This window comes from Conger conger, chromosome 10 (assembly GCF_963514075.1).
Source record: "Conger conger chromosome 10, fConCon1.1, whole genome shotgun sequence".
Classification (NCBI taxonomy): Eukaryota; Metazoa; Chordata; class Actinopteri; order Anguilliformes; family Congridae; genus Conger; species Conger conger.
The window spans coordinates 2,394,258-2,414,743 of NC_083769.1; the positions used below are offsets into that span (position 1 = coordinate 2,394,258).

The 20,486-nt window shown below is 45.2% G+C and overlaps 1 protein-coding gene across 1 annotated transcript in view; it reads right to left on the reverse strand.

The window, feature by feature from the left end:
- Window positions 1-9,811: 9,811 nt before the first annotated feature.
- Window positions 9,812-20,486, reverse strand: part of LOC133138183 (transmembrane and coiled-coil domains protein 2-like) — a 57,709-nt gene continuing 47,034 nt past the window's right edge. The window contains exon 6 of the mRNA XM_061256724.1: window positions 9,812-12,556. Coding sequence (XP_061112708.1) covers window positions 12,257-12,556 — 300 coding nt within the window. The 3' untranslated portion in view covers window positions 9,812-12,256. The remainder of the gene's footprint in view (window positions 12,557-20,486) is intronic.

The following is a 20,486-nucleotide window of genomic DNA, read 5'->3' on the forward strand; positions in this document are numbered from 1 at the left end:
AACATAGAAGTTGTACAGTACTAATTATACTAACACACTAATATGTTTGTCAAACTAACAAACTAACTAACTAATTCACTAGTTTTGGGTATTTGTAATTTAAATCACTTAACTATGTGTCTCACCTGATGTTCATTTGTTAGACCGCCCTCACTCCCATGCCCCGCCTAGTTTGTCTCATTTCCCTGTGTATTTATACCTGTCCTTTTCAGTTGCAAGCTACTAGTTTGTCTTGTCCTGTCTTTTGAGTCCCGAGCCCTGCATTCCTTTCCCCGGTTCTAGCCTCCTTGTTCCCTAGTCCTTGCCCTTGTTTTTCAGAATTTCCGGTTTTGACCCCTGCCTGCTTCCCTGGACTCTTCTTTGCTTGTTGGATATTTGTACCTCTGCCTTTTTTGACCCTGGCCTGTTTTTTGACTGCGCTCTGTCTGCCCCTGCTGTTGCAATTAAATCTGCCATTTTTTTCCTTCACCCCTGTCTGCTTTTGGTTCCTCTGTTCCCCCCGGCATAACAGGCACAATAAATTCAACAAAGTAAACTTGTCAGAAAATCTGCTTGCCTCTGCTAGGAAGTTGAGTCTTGGTCATAGGTAGATTTTCCAGCAGGACAATAACTCCAAGCATACATCAAAATCCACACAGAAATGATTAAGTAAAAACAACAGCCATGCAATAGCCTTCTCAGTCTCCAGACTTAAATCTCATGAAACACCTGTGGTCTGAACTGAAGAGGGGGCTATCCCAAGGATATCAATGATTCTGAAAAGCTCTGCATGGAGGAATGGTCAAAAATCCATTCAAATGTGTTCCTTAACCTTAGCACAAATTATAGGAAAAGACTCATGGCTGTCAGCTTTGGCAGGGGTTTTTGCCAAGGGGAAAATTTAAGACTTTGTTTCATTCCATTGAATCATTAATAAAGCACACTACTTTACACGTTTGAAAATAAAGTTCATGTCGATAACTGTATTCTGTTTTAGTTTAGTTTAGTTTTTGTGCATATTCATCAAGGGTGCCAATAATTCTGGAGCCGACTGTATCTTTGATTATGCATATGACCCAATTATAAGGCTATACAAAGAGGGCAGGCTATGCTGTACCTGGGCCACAGCGTTCCATATGCACCTGTAAGACAATTAGGTCAGCTGTGTGATCACTATGATTCACACCACTGTAGTCTGAGAGACACTAAATAAGAGACAGGAATGGAGCAGAATATCACACAAAAGTACTCATACATAATGAGGAGAACAGCCCATCTGGAAGATAAATGGTTGGCATTTAAATAGCGCCTTTATCAAAAGCATTGAACAACTGATGTTCTCATTCACCATTTCATACACACACTCACACACCATAGCGATTGGCTGCCATGCAAGGCACCGACCAGCTCGTCAGGAGCATTTGGGAGTTAGAGACTTAGTGTGCTCAGGGCCACTTTGACACACCCTGGGTGGGATCGAACCGGCAACCCTTCGACTGCCAGAAGACAGCTCTTACTGGCTGAACTAATGTCGCTCACAGATAACAAATAATGAGGAGAACAGGCCATTCAGCCCACCTACAAGATGACAATATAAGAATACAGAAACAGGCCAATCAGTCTATCCAGAACAGTGGTTCCCAAATTCGATCTGGGGCTCCCTTGTATGCTGGTTTTTGTCCCAACCATCTCAGAATTTTAACAAGCATTAATTTGGCTTAATTAGGTGCTTCTTAGAGGGGCGACATGGCTCAGGCAGTAAGAGCAGTCGTCTGGCAGTCGGAGGGTTGCCGGTTCAGTCCCCCGCCCGGGCTGTGTCGAAGTGTCCCTGAGCAAGACACCTAACCCCCAAATGCTCCTGACGAGCTGGTCAGCGCCTTGCATGGCAGCCAATCGCCGTCAGTGTGTGAGTGTGTGTATGAATGGGTGAATGAGAAGCATCAATTGTACAGCGCTTTGGATAAAGGCGTATCTCTGCTTGCCTGAGTGACATCCAGAGCTGGATGGACAACCACCATCTAAAGCTCAACCCAGGTAAGACTGAAATGATATTCATCCCTGCTAATACCTCTCCTATCTGGATCTCTCCATTTCCCTCGGGGATACCACACTTACGCCATCACCCAGTGCAAGGAACCTCGGTGTGGTGATGGACAGCAGACTGTCCCTCTCCGAGAACATTGCGGCGGTGACCCGGTCATGCAGGTTCTTCCTAAACAACATATGGAGAATCCGCCCCTTTCTCACCCCCTACTCGACCCAGCTCCTGGTCCAAGCGATGGTTCTGTCCCACCTGGACTGCTGCAATTCCCTCTTGGCTGGCCTCCCAGCATCCGCCATCAGACCCCTCCAACTTATCCAGAATGCAGCAGCTCGTCTGGTCTTCAACCTTCCCAAATACTCACGTCACCCCCCTGCTTACTTCCCTCCACTGGCTGCCTGTCATGGCTCGCATCAAATTCAAAACATTGGTGCTAGCCATCCAAGCAGTTAAGGGGTCTTCCCCAGCTTACCTAAAAAAAATCATCAGACCCTACACCCCTGCCAGACCTCTTCGTTCAGCCTCCACAGGCCGCTTGGCACCTCCCCCTCTCCGAACTTCCACCTCATGCTCACGATGACTGTCTGTTCTGGCTCCACGATGGTGGAATGAACTCCCCGTTGAGGTCAGAACTGTAGAATCTCTCCCCACCTTCAAGCGCAAACTGAAGACGCACCTCTTCAAGCAGCACCTCTCCCCGTCCCTCCCTATGAACCTTAATTGTTGTCTTTCTGTGATTAACAGATTGTGTATCGGTATTTTTAGTTTGGCTAGGTAAGCAGTGTTTGGCTAGTTCATTTTTGGTCACTTTTGCTTTGTTGTTTGTTTATATTTAAAAAAAAAATTCTAATAGGCCCTGGTCCTTATCTTTGTTGTACAGGTAGCAGTTGAAATTGTACTTCCCTCTAGGGTCTTTCAGCGCACTTATCCCTGGTTATGGGTATGCACTTTGTTGTATGTCGCTCTGGATAAGAGCGTCTGCCAAATGCCATTAATGTAATGTAATGTAATATAAATGCCAACCATTTACCATTTCTTGCTTTGTGTAAGCCACATTATGTCAGAAATAGTTATGCATGCCATGAAGTATACTATTCCCAAGTTCATATTGTGGAAACAATTACATAAACATAAATACATTTTTTGATCAAATGAGAGACTGAGGTTAATCAATATGCCTATTTGGGTTATTGTTTTATTTAATTAATAATGAACACCATACAGGTTTGGCTCTTTCACATTTTCTTTGTCTGAATTCATTATCTTCCTGATGGTTCGGTTTAGTAGGCAGGTGTCCACACTTTCACCAATTGGGAGAATATTAATTCAACTAATTTGATCATTTAACAATGTATTTATTTTTTGCAGTAGTTTGCAATATAGCACAATAAGCTATATAATATGAACTTGGTATGCATAGCTATATCTGACAATGTGGCTTGCATAACCTAATTAAGTCTGCTTGTTAAAATTCTGAGATTGCAATTATGTTTGGAACGAAAACCAGCATACACAGGGGGGCCCAGGACCATGTTTGGGAACCACTGATCTAGAACATGGCGAAATAGCTTTTCTAGAGCATAAGAACATAAGAATATACTAAAAGAATAGACCTCTCAGCCCACATTAAACATACTGTAAGAATACATGAGGAGGAGAACAGGTCATTCAGCCTCTCTAGGTCCATCATTAACCAGCACTGCAGGAAATCTGGACCTGCACCTATTAAATGAATTATTAAACGAATCTGTTTCATATATTGATAGCTCTGTGTGTATGTTTGTGTTAGAATGTATTCACTGGACTGTATGTACTGATGCCCACAAACTGCTGACGACGCGGATCAGAGAGGTAATCTGTCATCATAGCCTTGAAGAGGCTCACTTGAAGCTGATCAAGTTCTGGCCTTGGGAGATTAATGTCACCTTTATTTATTGAGCTTATTGTATTGTTTACCTAGGGTCTTAGATGCGGCATTCAGATGTTTTGGTCTAAAGCAAGAAAATAAACTTCAAGTCAAGTTATGCCACCAGAGGTTGAATGTGTATTTATTACCCTCTAATTAATTAAATCCTAATTATCCTAAATCCCAAGAACAGGCTGTTTCAGTAACTGTGATATCACTATTTCACGGAATTCCTAACAGCTCTTTTAAATGCACATTTTCTTCATACAGATTTTGTGAAATGATTTGGGTACTATTCGTTTTGATACATTCACTGTGTTTTTATAACACCATCAACTCCTGTATAATCCACATAGAAATGGAAATCTAATTCTCCAAAATATGGGACCTTTAAATGAAAATCTCTAAGTATCTGAAACAGTTGTTGTGTGTGATGAAGGATACTTAGAGATTTGCATTTAAATCAAGAACATACACTTTAAATAAAAAATCCCAGAAGCTAGACTGTCCCTGTAAGTCACAATTGTATGTGCTTTGTTCTTCTATGCCACAGCGACATCTGATGGTCAATGAAAGTAATGGCGTCCAACCCACTGGTTGTGAAAGTGCAAAATGGATTTCATATCTCTTGGTAGCAGTGGTGGTGGATGGTGATACTGGATGGGAGGGCTAAAAACTAAAAGTCTAACACCCATCAACTGCTCATGCTCCAGTATAGCATTTGAAAACATGTCATTAGTATACATGTCATTCAATGAATGCAAATGAACTGACAATACCAGAGCGCATAGATTTATCAGTATGGTTGACATCAGTTAGCAGGGATTGAATCCATAACTTTGGCAGTGTTAGAGCCATGCACTACCAGTGGAGCTATAGGACCCCCAATGTCTTTGTCTATTACAGCAATAAAACTATGAAATTAAGCCTTGATTTAGTAGGCGCACTAAAGAGAAATCTCCATGACTGAACAGTCAGTAATGTAGCCTACCTAAGCACAATTACACACTGGCTAACGCATGCCACGTCAAAAAAAAAAAAAGAACTAAAAAACTGGTGAACAGAAACATGCCCCAGTGTATTGATGTGGTAGTTTCATCCTACCCATCGCAGAGCTAACTTGTGTCCTCCACGAAATTGAATACAATCCACGATTCTTGATAGTGAATTTGCGCTACGCTCGCTGTTAGCTAGCCAGTCCTTTCATTCAAACCAAGAAAAACCAACTTAGAATTTTGTTGTTTTTCCTGTTGTCTAAACTGCACATGGTTTGGTCCCCGATCTCTTTTTTAATTGTTTTTTTCTCCAAAGACATCCTACAAAACAGATGATTTACGAAGTATATAGTCCACCTTATTCATATTTGTGCCGCTATTTCCACTCATACGCCTTCACTGGATAACACATTGAGGGGCATGCCAAACACAGACCTGTAACATATTTAGCCCAAATGAGTAACAAGGGGCGTGTAACTCTATATAAAGCATGTAACACACTCGACACTTTAATACCTATACTGACCTGGTGCTGAGAATAAGTAACCGTGTAGCCAAAATATTGGTCATAAACCAAGTTTTTCTTATAACCATTAGATGGTGATGTTGTTCCTTGTTTCACCATGACTCAAACTAAACCGGTTCAATTAATTTACTGACATTAAATAGGACGAAAACGAGACCTACACAAGGGTAATTTAAAAAAACGTATTTCCCAGTTTTTAATTATTTAAAAGATAGGGAGGGCATAGCCCATTTATACCAGCCGCCACTGCTTGGTAGACTGTTTTGGAATAAATTCCTTAGCTCGATAATGATATTTTATTTACTACAGTAGATATATATGCGCTGTTAGCATGGCTTAGCAAAAGGCCCTGGAAAGGATGAGTTAAAGTGCAATAGTGTAAGGAGAAGACACCACGGGCTGGAGGGGGGTGACAGCCTCTCCTTCCTTTCCGGATGGAGTCTGGGCCAACAACAGCCCACCCTCATGGATGGAGTCTGGACCAACAACAGCCCCCCTCATGGATGGAGTCTGGGCCAACAACAGCCCACCCTCATGGAGTCTGGACCAACAACAGCCCACCCTCATGGAGTCTGGACCAACAACAGCCCACCCTCATGGAGTCTGGACCAACAACAGCCCACCCTCATGGAGTCTGGACCAACAACAGCCCACCCTCATGGAGTCTGGACCAACAACAGCCCACCCTCATGGAGTCTGGACCAACAACAGCTCACCCTCATGGATGGAGTCTGGACCAACAACAGCCCCCCTCATGGATGGAGTCTGGACCAACAACAGCCCACCCTCATGGAGTCTGGACCAACAACAGCTCACCCTCATGGATGGAGTCTGGACCAACAACAGCCCACCCTCATGGAGTCTGGACCAACAACAGCCCACCCTCATGGAGTCTGGACCAACAACAGCCCACCCTCAAGGAGTCTGGACCAACAACAGCCCACCCTCATGGATGAAGTGTGGGCCAATAATTATTTATAGTAAATCAGATATAAGGTAAGTATTAGCATATTCTCCTCATGAGGAGGCCTGCAGTAGGAACCTCAGGGCATGACTGCACCCTTTGAACGATGGTTACACCTGCTGTGGTTCAGTTGAGATCTTGATTTTTGCTGTAAATGGAAAGTCTGGCTGATGTGTGTTTGTGGACTTGAAGGGCAGGTGACTTTGTAACTGAGAAAAATTTAACAAAAAAACAACTGCGAGATAATTGACTCGTACCTTCCATATCTATAGCTATAAGTAACCTTTCTTTCTCGCTGATAGTGTATGTGACACAAGTCCCTTTTTGACTCACCTTCCATTAAAAGGGAGATGAACACTCACTGCCCATAGAGAAGAACGGCATGATGGGGGATCACTCTTTTACTGGATCTATGTAGCTGCAGTATCAACCAAATTAAATGAATGAACCAAAAGTAATATTCCAAAGCAATTATATTTGTGACTTTTGGAAAACAGGTGGCAATAACAAATGATTCTGGTGCCTTTACCTGGTATCATTTTAAAAATACACTCAGTGACCTCTCTATTAGGTAAACCTGTACCCCAGCTTTTTAATGCTAATATTTTATCAGCCAATCATGTGGCAGCAACTAAATGCATAAAGCATGCACACATGTTCAAGAGGTTCAGCTGTTTTTCAGACCAACTACGGAATGGGGAAGAAATGTGATCTAAGTGACTTTGACCGTGTAATGATTGTTGGTGCCAGACAGGCTGGTTTGAGTATCTCAGAAACTGCTGATCTCCTGGGATGTTCACACACAGTAGTCTCCAGAGTTTGCAAAGAATGGTGTGAAAAACAAAAAACATTTAGAGAGCAGCAGTTCTCTGCAAAAATACACTGTTAATGAGAGGTCAGAGGACAAGGGCCAGACTGGTCAAAGCTGACTGGAAGATGACCGTAACGCAAATAACCACTCATTACAACAGTGGTATGCAAAAGAGCACTCTAAGTGGATATACTACAGGACCAAAAGACCAATAAGGCTAATAAATACCTAATAAAGTGCTCACGGAGTGTATATACTACAGCAAATTGTATTTTTATATGTGATATTATGCTATTAGTCTAGTCACTACTTTTATCACATAAAAATAGACAATATACTGCCAAACATTTTCTATATGTGTGTGCTTGCCTACATAAAACAGCTATATGTAAAGAAATGCATGTCTGGTGTTGGAAAACTCTGGTTACTTCACTGTGGAAATCCTGTATGGTCCCCTGCAAAAGTATTGGAACAGCAAGGTCAATTCCTCCATTTGAGTTTGAAGTCAAAAGATGGACACGAGATGATAGATCCAAATTTCAGCTTTTATTTCCTGGTATTTTTATCTAGATTTGTTAAAGAAGGTTTTGGATCAGATCACCCAATTTTTAGGTGAGCAAAAGTATTGGAACATGTGACCTGAATGTCTGGTCTTGGGTTTTGCCTGTATTTGTGGTAGAAAAGATAAACCAACGTGAAGACCAGAGAGCTGCCATTTTGAAGCATAGAAAAGATGGGAAGTTGATCGGAGTTGATTGGGGATAGCTTGTACAATAACTTGCAATGTCAGTCAGTGACATCACAAACAATCTCCACAGGGTAGAGGTGAAGGTATCTCAATCAACCATTTGAAGACTTAGAGAGCAGCAATATAGAGGCTAATCTACAAGATGAAACCACTCATCAATAGTAAAAATCGGATTACAATGAGCAAATATGTAGAGATGAGGCACAAAAGTTCTGGAACAATGTTTTATGGACTGATGAGACAAAGATTAACCTCTACCAAAGTGATGGAAAGGCCAAAGTGTAGAGAAAGTAGGGATCTGCTCATGATCCAAAACATACAAGTTCATCTGTGAAGCAGGGTGGAGAAAGTGTCATGGCTTGGGCTTGCATGGCTGCTTCTGCAGTGGGCTCACTAATCTTTATTGAGGATATAACTCATGATGGTAGCAGCAGAATGAATTCAGAAGCCTACAAAAACATTCTGTCTGGCAACTCGCAGAGAAAAGTGTCCAAACTACTTGGGAGAAATTTCATCATGCAGCAAGACAATAACCCAAAACACACTGCAAACACAACAGGGAGAAAAAGTGGAAGGCCAAGACCAGACCTTAACTCAATTGAACATGCATTTCACCTCCTCAAGAGGAGATTGAAGGGAAAAACCCCCTGAAACAAACAACAACTAAAAGAGGCTGCAGTAAAAGCCTGGAAAAGCATCACAACAGATTTTGGTGATGGGTTGTAGGCTTGATGCAGCTATTGCGAGCAAGAGATATGCTACCAAACATTAAGTGTTATTTATTTTAATTTCCTTAAATACACTCTCTTCCAATACCTTTGCTCACCTAAAAATTGGGTGGTCTGATACCAAAGGTGCTATGTTGTAAGTCGTTTAACACATTAGGTGTAAATACCAGGTAATAAAAGCTGAAATTCTGAACTCTTGTCTCGTCTTGTCTTTTTATCTCAACCCCAAATGTATTCAGTAAACAAAGGAATTGGCCTCGCTGTCACTTCTGGAGGGGACTGGACACATGGAGTCTGTACTGTACAGAGCAGAGTGAGTGTACACCAGAGTGAGGCTGTACTGTACAGAGCAGAGTGAGTGTACACCAGAGAGACTGTACTGTACAGAGCAGAGTGAGTGTACACCAGAGACTGTACTGTACAGAGCAGAGTGAGTGTACACCAGAGAGACTGTACTGTACAGAGCAGAGTGAGTGTACACCAGAGTGAGGCTGTACTGTACAGAGCAGAGTGAGTGTACACCAGAGAGACTGTACTGTACAGAGCAGAGTGAGTGTACACCAGAGAGACTGTACTGTACAGAGCAGAGTGAGTGTACACCAGAGAGACTGTACTGTACAGAGCAGAGTGAGTGTACACCAGAGAGACTGTACTGTACAGAGCAGAGTGAGTGTACACCAGAGAGACTGTACTGTACAGAGCAGAGTGAGTGTACACCAGAGAGACTGTACTGTACAGAGCAGAGTGAGTGTACACCAGAGTGAGGCTGTACTGTACAGAGCAGAGTGAGTGTACACCAGAGACTGTACTATACAGAGCAGAGTGAGTGTACACCAGAGACTGTACTATACAGAGCAGAGTGAGTGTACACCAGAGACTGTACTATACAGAGCAGAGTGAGTGTACACCAGAGACTGTACTATACAGAGCAGAGTGAGTGTACACCAGAGAGACTGTACTATACAGAGCAGAGTGAGTGTACACCAGAGAGAGGCTGTACTGTACAGAGTGAATGATTGACATACAGGTTCCGGATCAAAATCATGTATCCAGACTGGCTGAAACAAAAAGAGTGGCTGCGTATCTGAAAATAAAAACAACCCCAGTAAGAGCTGAATTATGTACATTTATTTCCTTCATATTAACAGCAGTACCAGAGCAGCATGATGTGATTTATAACTTGATTTGTGTAGCACTTTTCAAGCATACAGCACAAAGTGCTTTACAACAGTGAAAAACACATATTATTATAATAATATAATTATATATTTATAATAATAATGACTTCCGCGAGATGGCATATATGCGAGTGAAGCTATTCTTTCCGGGGGAATTTCTGAAGGGCAGGGGGTAGAAAGCACATAGATGGGAGGGGGAATGGAAAATTGGCAGGCATTTGATCGACATACACGCCCACTGAAATCTAAATTAATATCCACAAAGGAGAGGGAGAAAAGCTTTGGAGTTAAAATATATAAATATTTTTTTATGGGGGGGAATATGTACTTTTAAGACAGGTTTGTGTAGTTATTGCAAATTGACTAAATTGATGAAAAAGCTCATTTTGATTTCACTGTTTAATGAAATTACAAATAATCAATTTTATTAAAAAGTATTATTATAATTATTTTGTTATTATTACATAATAATAATAATCCTGATTAATATAAGTCAATGGTTGCTTGGTAATTAATAGACGCACACATTACGCTAGACTGAATATTTCTGAATATTATGTCATCAATGAGCAGTCTACCTCATGATCATCTACAATGCGTATCATTAATCACCTGCTATGCGTGTCATTGATCACCTACTATGCGTATCATTAATGCCAAAGACATTGAAATAAAGACAGGAAAGAAAGCCCTTAGAAATAGTGTTTTTAAAAGGGTGTTTTACCCGACAAACTGCACAAAACGGCACTTTGTTAAAGCGCATTCTCCAAATTTCAAAAAACGAAATTGGACAACCACATCTTTCTGGTGAATTCCAGTGGTATAGCCATTTAAATTATTGTCTGTGCATTGATGTAAATAAATAAAAAAATTATAAATACAATAAAGTTCACCTTATAGCTCTGTCACAGTTAGTGCAAGTAACAAGTGCAAGTGTCTTTCTTTTTAAATCCTTGATGACACACAGTAGCATAGCAGTAGCAAGCAGACCTCACCAGTCCCCTGCTCTCTCAGCCATTACATCAGATCATCTTCATCATCCGCATCATCATCGTTAACATCCTCATCATAATTATCATCATCATCATCATCTTCAGCATCGCTCCATGCACACAAACTGCAATGTAGCAGCATGAGGGAGAGATTAATTTCCATCATACAAAACCTGATCTCTTTGCTTTTAAATCGTGGCCACAAACAAAACCGCACATCTTTGAACAAAATGAAGAGAACATGGTAATGTGCTTCATGGTTCTATAAGGTAGTACGAAAGGTAGTGAAAACCGAACATTCGATCCTGCCATCACGGTCTCTCTAAGTGTGTTCCACGTCAGCTGGTCTCTCTAAGTGTGTTCCCCGTCAGCCGGTCTCTCTAAGCGTGTTTCCCATCAGCCAGTCTCTCTAAGCGTGTTTCCCGTCAGCCAGTCTCTCTAAGTGTGTTCCCCATCAGCCGGTCTCTCTAAGTGTGTTCCCCGTCAGCCGGTCTCTCTAAGCGTGTTCCCAGTCAGCCGGTCTCTCTAAGTGTGTTCCCCGTCAGCCGGTCTCTCTAAGTGTGTTCCCCGTCAGCCGGTCTCTCCCTCAGCCAGTCTCTCTAAGTGTGTTCCCCGTCAGCCGGTCTCTCTAAGTGTGTTCCCCGTCAGTCGGTCTCTCAAAGCGTGTTCCCCGTCAGCCGGTCTCTCTAAGTGTGTTCCCCGTCAGCCGGTCTCTCTAAGTGTGTTCCCCTTCAGCCGGTCTCTCCGTCAGCCGGTCTCTCTAAGTGTGTTCCCCATCAGCCAGTCTCTCTAAGTGTGTTCCCCTTCAGCCGGTCTCTCTGAGTGTGTTCCCTGTTAGCCGGTCTCTCTAAGTGTTTTCCCCTTCAGCCGGTCTCTCCGTCAGCCGGTCTCTCTAAGTGTGTTCCACGTCAGCCGGTCTCTCTGAGTGTGTTCCCCGTTAGCCGGTCTCTCTGAGTGTGTTCCCCGTTAGCCGGTCTCTCTAAGTGTGTTCCCTGTTAGCTGGTCTCTCTAATTGAGTTCCCCATCTTTGCTTTTAAAGTTGAAAAAACAACTGATCATGGTCACAAACAAAACCGCATGTCTTCGAACGAAATGAAGCGAACATGGGAATGTGCCTCACAGTTCTATAAGGTAGTACGAAAGGTAGTGAAAACGGGACATCCGATCCTGCCATCACGGTCTCTCGAAGTGTGTTCCCTGTCATCCGGTCTCTCTTAGTGTGTTCCACATTAACTGGTCTCTCTAAGCATGTTGCCCTTTAGCCAGTCTCTCTAAGTCTATAAGTCCATCTCATCCTGGCCTCAGTGCTTTAGGTCAGATTCCAGCGCAAGTCCGTTTTTCTTAGTCTGCGGGTGTGAAAGGGGCGTAAAAGGGAGGGGGCCAGCTGCTCAGCTAGGCAGAAGCCACACCTCCAGGTAGTCCCAGTGTTTCCACAGAGAGAAGAGGAAGAGTGCAAGCAGCACTGTGGCCGCCACACGCTCCCTCGTCTTCATCAGAGGGGTGATGAAGTTGGCCAGTGTGGAGACGAAGACCAGCAGCACGGCCATGAGGGCCAGGATGACGTTGATGAACTTGCCCAGGAGGGCGCGGGCGTTGGCGTTCTCCACCCCCTCCAGCTGCACCACCTGCTGCTGCTGCTGCTGCAGCTCCAGCTTAGTGATGCGCGTCAGGCACGACTCCACCGCCTCCTGTGACACACAATCACACACACAATCACACACACAGCTACTCATCAACACACACAATCACACACACAGCTACTCATCAACACACACAATCACACACACAGCTACTCATCAACACACACAATCACACACACAGCTACTCATCAACACACACAATCACACACACAGCTACTCATCAACACACACAATCACTCACACAGCTACTCATCAACACACACAATCACACACACAGCTACTCATCAACACACACAATCACACACACAGCTACTCATCAACACACACAATCACTCACACAGCTACTCATCAACACACACAATCACACACACAGCTACACAGCAACACACACAATCACACACACAGCTACTCATCAACACACACAATCACACACACAGCTACTCATCAACACACACAATCACACACACAGCTACTCAACAACACACACAATCACACACACAGCTACTCATCAACACACACAATCACACACACAGCTACTCATCAACACACACACAGCTACTCACCAACACACACAATCACACACAGCTACTCATCAACACACACAATCACACACACACATCTACTCATCAACACACACAATCACACACACAGCTACTCATCAACACACACAATCACACACACAGCTACTCATCAACACACACAATCACACACACAATCACACACACATCTACTCATCAACACACACAATCACACACACAGCTACTCATCAACACACACACAGCTACTCACCAACACACACAGTCACACACAGCTACTCATCAACGCACACAATCACACACACATCTACTCATCAACACACACACAGCTACTCACCAACACACACAATCACACACACATCTACTCATCAACACACACAATCACACACACATCTACTCATCAACACACACAATCACACACACAGCTACTCATCAACACACACAATCACACACACATCTACTCATCAACACACACAATCACACACACAGCTACTCATCAACACACACAATCACACACAGCTACTCATCAACACACACACAGCTACTCACCAACACACACAATCACACACAGCTACTCATCAACACACACAATCACACACACACATCTACTCATCAACACACACAATCACACACACAGCTACTCATCAACACACACAATCACACACACATCTACTCATCAACACACACAATCACACACACAGCTACTCATCAACACACACAATCACACACAGCTACTCATCAACACACACACAGCTACTCACCAACACACACAATCACACACAGCTACTCATCAACACACACAATCACACACACACATCTACTCATCAACACACACAATCACACACACAGCTACTCATCAACACACACAATCACACACACATCTACTCATCAACACACACAATCACACACACAGCTACTCATCAACACACACAATCACACACAGCTACTCATCAACACACACACAGCTACTCACCAACACACACAATCACACACAGCTACTCATCAACACACACAATCACACACACACATCTACTCATCAACACACACAATCACACACACAGCTACTCATCAACACACACAATCACACACACATCTACTCATCAACACACACAATCACACACACAGCTACTCATCAACACACACAATCACACACACAGCTACTCATCAACACACACAATCACACACACAGCTACTCATCAACACACACAATCACTCACACAGCTACTCATCAACACACACAATCACACACACAGCTACTCATCAACACACACAATCACACACACAGCTACTCATCAACACACACAATCACTCACACAGCTACTCATCAACACACACAATCACACACACAGCTACACAGCAACACACACAATCACACACACAGCTACTCATCAACACACACAATCACACACACAGCTACTCATCAACACACACAATCACACACACAGCTACTCAACAACACACACAATCACACACACAGCTACTCATCAACACACACAATCACACACACAGCTACTCATCAACACACACACAGCTACTCACCAACACACACAATCACACACAGCTACTCATCAACACACACAATCACACACACACATCTACTCATCAACACACACAATCACACACACAGCTACTCATCAACACACACAATCACACACACAGCTACTCATCAACACACACAATCACACACACAATCACACACACATCTACTCATCAACACACACAATCACACACACAGCTACTCATCAACACACACACAGCTACTCACCAACACACACAGTCACACACAGCTACTCATCAACGCACACAATCACACACACATCTACTCATCAACACACACACAGCTACTCACCAACACACACAATCACACACACATCTACTCATCAACACACACAATCACACACACATCTACTCATCAACACACACAATCACACACACAGCTACTCATCAACACACACAATCACACACACATCTACTCATCAACACACACAATCACACACACAGCTACTCATCAACACACACAATCACACACACATCTACTCATCAACACACACAATCACACACACAGCTACTCATCAACACACACAATCACACACACAGCTACTCATCAACACACACAATCACACACACAATCACACACACATCTACTCATCAACACACACACTCACACACATCTACTCATCAACACACACAATCACACACACAGCTACTCATCAACACACACAATCACACACACATCTACTCATCAACACACATCAACTACTCATCAACACACACAATCAGAATCGCACAGGTTTCTGATTTATCAGGTGTTCAAATGCTTTCCTAGCACAGGTATAAGAAAGCTTTCAGTATTTAGTTTTGGACAGACATTAGTATACATTATTGCCCTGCACAGCACCATGGCTCTGATGAGGGAGAGCCCCTCCCTGCAGGAGGTGGAGCAGGTAGAACGGGTGCTGACCCACCTCACTGCCAGCAGGGACACAGAGCTCCTGAAAGAGCAGCTCAGCCAGGGGAGCAGGGAGCTGATAGAGACTCAGGGAGAGGTGAGGGAGCTGATAGAGAGTCAGGTAGAGGTGAGGGAGCTGACAGAGACTCAGGGAGAGGTGAGGGAGCTGATAGAGACTCAGGGAGAGGTGAGGGAGCTGACAGAGACTCAGGGAGAGGTGAGGGAGCTGTCAGAGACTCAGGGAGAGGTGAGGGAGCTGACAGAGACTCAGCGAGAGATGAGGGAGCTGACAGATCCTCAGGGAGAGGTGAGGGAGCTGACAGAGACTCAGGGAGAGGTGAGGGAGCTGACAGAGACTCAGGGAGAGGTGAGGGAGCTGACAGAGACTCAGGGAGAGGTGAGGGAGCTGATAGAGACTCAGGGAGAGGTGAGGGAGCTGACAGAGACTCAGGCAGGGAGAGGTGAGGGAGCTGACAGAGACTAAGGCAGGGAGAGGTGAGGGAGCTGACAGAGACTCAGGGAGGAGGTGAGGGAGCTGATAGAGACTCAGGGAGGAGGTGAGGGAGCTGACAGAGACTCAGGGAGAGGTGAGGGAGCTGATATAGAGACTCAGGGAGAGGTGAGGGAGCTGACAGAGACTCAGGGAGGAGGTGAGGGAGCTGATAGAGACTCAGTGAGAGGTGAGGGAGCTGGCAGAGACTCAGGAAGAGGTGAGGGAGCTGACAGAGACTCAGGGAGGAGGTGAGGGAGCTAATAGAGACTCAGGGAGAGGCGAGGGAGCTAACAGAGACTCAGGGAGAGGCGAGGGAGCTGACAGAGACTCAGGGAGAGGTGAGAGAGCTGATAGAGACTCAGGGAGAGGTGAGGGAGCTGACAGAGACTCAGGGAGAGGTGAGGGAGCTTATAGAGACTCAGGGAGAGGTGAGGGAGCTGATAGAGACTCAGGGAGAGGTGAGGGAGCTGACAGAGACTCAGGGAGGAGGTGAGGGAGCTGATAGAGACTCAGGGAGAGGTGAGGGAGCTGATAGAGACTCAGGGAGAGGTGAGGGAGCTGACAGAGACTCAGGGAGAGGTGAGGGAGCTGATAGAGACTCAGGGAGAGGTGAGGGAGCTGACAGAGACTCAGGGAGAGGTGAGGGAGCTGTCAGAGACTCAGGGAGAGGTGAGGGAGCTGACAGAGACTCAGCGAGAGATGAGGGAGCTGACAGATCCTCAGGGAGAGGTGAGGGAGCTGACAGAGACTCAGGGAGAGGTGAGGGAGCTGACAGAGACTCAGGGAGAGGTGAGGGAGCTGACAGAGACTCAGGGAGAGGTGAGGGAGCTGACAGAGACTCAGGGAGAGGTGAGGGAGCTGATAGAGACTCAGGGAGAGGTGAGGGAGCTGACAGAGACTCAGGCAGGGAGAGGTGAGGGAGCTGACAGAGACTAAGGCAGGGAGAGGTGAGGGAGCTGACAGAGACTCAGGGAGGAGGTGAGGGAGCTGATAGAGACTCAGGGAGGAGGTGAGGGAGCTGACAGAGACTCAGGGAGAGGTGAGGGAGCTGATAGAGACTCAGGGAGAGGTGAGGGAGCTGACAGAGACTCAGGGAGGAGGTGAGGGAGCTGATAGAGACTCAGGGAGAGGTGAGGGAGCTGGCAGAGACTCAGGGAGAGGTGAGGGAACTGACAGAGACTCAGGGAGGAGGTGAGGGAGCTAATAGAGACTCAGGGAGAGGCGAGGGAGCTGACAGAGACTCAGGGAGAGGTGAGGGAGCTGATAGAGACTCAGGGAGGAGGTGAGGGAAATACCCAAATTATACTGCCTGTCAAAATATTCCAATCAGTCATTCAACCAATTGCATAATATGGCAGTGAAGTGTAGGGCCTGCTCCTAGAGCAATATTTTGCAAAATGGGACAAACACCCCATGGAAACCCTACATACAAAACATCCTCCAGGTCCAGAGGAAAGCACCAAACAGGGCAGAATTAGGCCAATACCCATTATTGATTAACATCCAAAAAAGGGCAATTAAATTTTGGATTCACTTCAAAAACAGCGACCCCCACTCCTATCATTATAAGGCCCTGAAATACCAAGAAATGAGCTCAAAGAAGAGTCCCCTCAGCCAGCTGGTTTGAGGCTTAGTTCACTAACCCCCACTAACACAATGCAGCCTCAAGACAGCACCCCAGAAGTAATTAGAGTCGACCATAAACACAAAAAAATACATCACCTATTGGGACGCACAAACAAGAACACAAAGAAATTAGAATGTCATCAGGCCCTAAAAAGAGAGTACGCTGTGGCAGATTACCTGACCACAGTGAAATATTTTTTTAAAAGCTAAATATTAACAAAATATTGAATCAGTGACCTGGCCATTGAGACAGGTAGACACCGGCAGACCTGGCTGCCCAGAGAGGCCAGGTTGTGCTCACTCTGTGACTTTCAAGAAGTGGAGACAGCTTCATTTCCTCACAAACTGTGAGGAATACAGTGAAGCTAGATCATTGTACTTCCCCAAAATAAAATAAGTCTTCTGGGAGAGAGGAGGGAAGGTGTGCATTCAGCAGCACTTACCACAACCTGAGGAACAGTGAATAACTAATGACACAAACATTTCTTTACTAAAAATGACTAATTGTACGGTATGTGATGTAATTGTAGAATCTGATTTCTTATGGATGTTTACTGTATTTGTTATTCCCTAATTGTTGTTTGTTATGTCTGTGTATGCTTTGGCAATGTGAGTGTAGAAAGATCATTTGAATTTGAATAGTGGATCACCTTCGGGAAGAAAGAAACAGTCTACAGTCTAAAGACTTGTGTCTTCAAACTGTACCTCCTCTGCAGGAGTGCCTTAATATATTGTCCCTTATGCCTCACCAGTCTCAATCTTTCAGCCCCCTTGTACTTGGTATTGTAATCTAGGACTTGCATTGCATTTATCTCGGTATTGCAGTCGCTTATCTCAGTGTTTCCCAACCCTTTTCCTTCCACTGCACACTTTCACAGATTACAGAATCTCACTCAAAAGCGAGTGGCATACAGTTGTGTTCAAATAAATAGCAGTGCATTAAAAAAAAGTGAATAAAATGCAAAAAAATGTAATAGCTTTTAGTTCAATATTTCAAATGTAGTGGAAACATTACACATTCAATTCCAAATCAAAGCATTAGCTAATTTTATCAAGTCTGCGTTATTCTTTTATAGGAAGCAAAGAAAAGGAATATTAATCTGTTAAAAGAAATGGCAGTGTCAACATTTTTCTCTTCAAACTCTTTTTCAAGATTTAACTTCACTTTAAATTACTGAACTAATGTTTAGTTGCATAACCATTGATGCTGCGCATCTGCGTTGCATCGAGTCAACCAACTTCTGCCACCTAGAAACAGGTATCTCAGCCCAGGATGAACAAACTACATTCCACAGTTCCTGTGAATTTTTGGGTTTTGCTTCAAAAACTGCCTTTTTAATGTCACCCCACAAGTTCTCTATGAGGTTGAGGTCGAGGGATTGAGCTGGCCACTCCATTACCTCAATCCTTTTTGTCTGGAACCAAGATGTTGCTGCCTTACTCGTGTTGTGGCACCCCTGCTCCTGAATGTTGTGCCACGTGGGTGGAGAACCCTGGAGGGGCCCGTGCCGGTCAACCGCGCAGACGTCACGCATTGGGAGAGGTGTGCGAAGGGGTATATCTGCCTAGAGATGTGATGGGGAGATCAGCACCTTGGAGAGAGATCCCTCTACCTGCGGTCCAGGACCCCGGCCAGCGCACGTGAGTTAGCAGAGTGGAAAATCACTGACTCACCTGCAGCCTCTTTTCCTAATGAGCAGGGAATGGGATTTAAGGCGCGGTCGAGGCTGCAGCCAGGCTCAGTTGGTGCCATTCCTGAGCGTGTGAGAGTGTGGAAGGCAGGGAGAGGAAGGACCTGCAACGCCCAGCCATACTGAACCTGAGGAAGACCCCACCTTCACGGACGGCAACACCGAAGACCTGGAAACGGACGCCGGTCACGTGAGCCAGATAAATTACCTCCCTATTCACCCCCTGTCTTTGTGTTTCCCGCCAGCCCTGACGCGGCCGAAGAGGAGAGGAGGGAGGAAGCCCTGGAAAATACCCCGGTCTGGGAAGAATCTTCGTTTATTTTTTGCCTAAACGGCCCCTTTGATTTCTCCAGTTTTCCCCTACCCTTGCCCTGAGGGGGGGCGCTATCACCAATACCCCGAAAAAAAAAACACAGAAAAAATAAAAAGAAGTATTTTTTCTGACATCTGCTATCTCCTGTGTTGGTTCCTAGCTCTGCCCACTCTCTGCACCTCAGGATTCACCCCGAGGCACCACATATGGTGGAGAATGCTGGCATACTGATGCCACGCTGTGGAAGCTGATCTGGGCCGAAGAACCAACACGGGTGAGAACGGAGAGTGAATGGAAGCCACACCCCCTGGGGAAGAGCGAAGAAGGAGACGATTGGCTGCCCCTACCCTCGCTGAGATGCAAGAAGCGGAAGCAGAGGAGGGCTCCCGAGGGATGATGGAAGCGGCCATCACGGAGCTGGCGAGGTCCCAGCGGGCCCTGCAGGAAGCGGTGGTCGAACTCTGCCGCCTATCCCCCCGTGACGGATCGAGACGAACCCCCCGAGAGGCGTTGACAAAGATGACAGCTGATGATGACGTTGAGGCGTACCTCCAGGTGTTTGAGCGCGCCGCTCAACGTGAAGAATGGCCGCCGGCAGCCTGGGCAGCCATACTAGCCCCCTTCTTGACGGGAGAGGCCCAACAGGCCTATCGAGATATGGACATGGCTGACGCCACCGACTACCTCAAGTTGAGGAGAGCCATCCTAGCCCAATATGGGTTCAGCCTACCTGCCCGAGCCCAGCGATACCACGAATGGGCCTATGACGCCTCCCAGCCTGCCCGGTCCCAAATCGCCGCCCTGACCCGCCTGACCAAGAGCTGGCTGGCCGAGGGAGAGGGGCCACCCCTGTTGGAGAGGGTGGTGTTG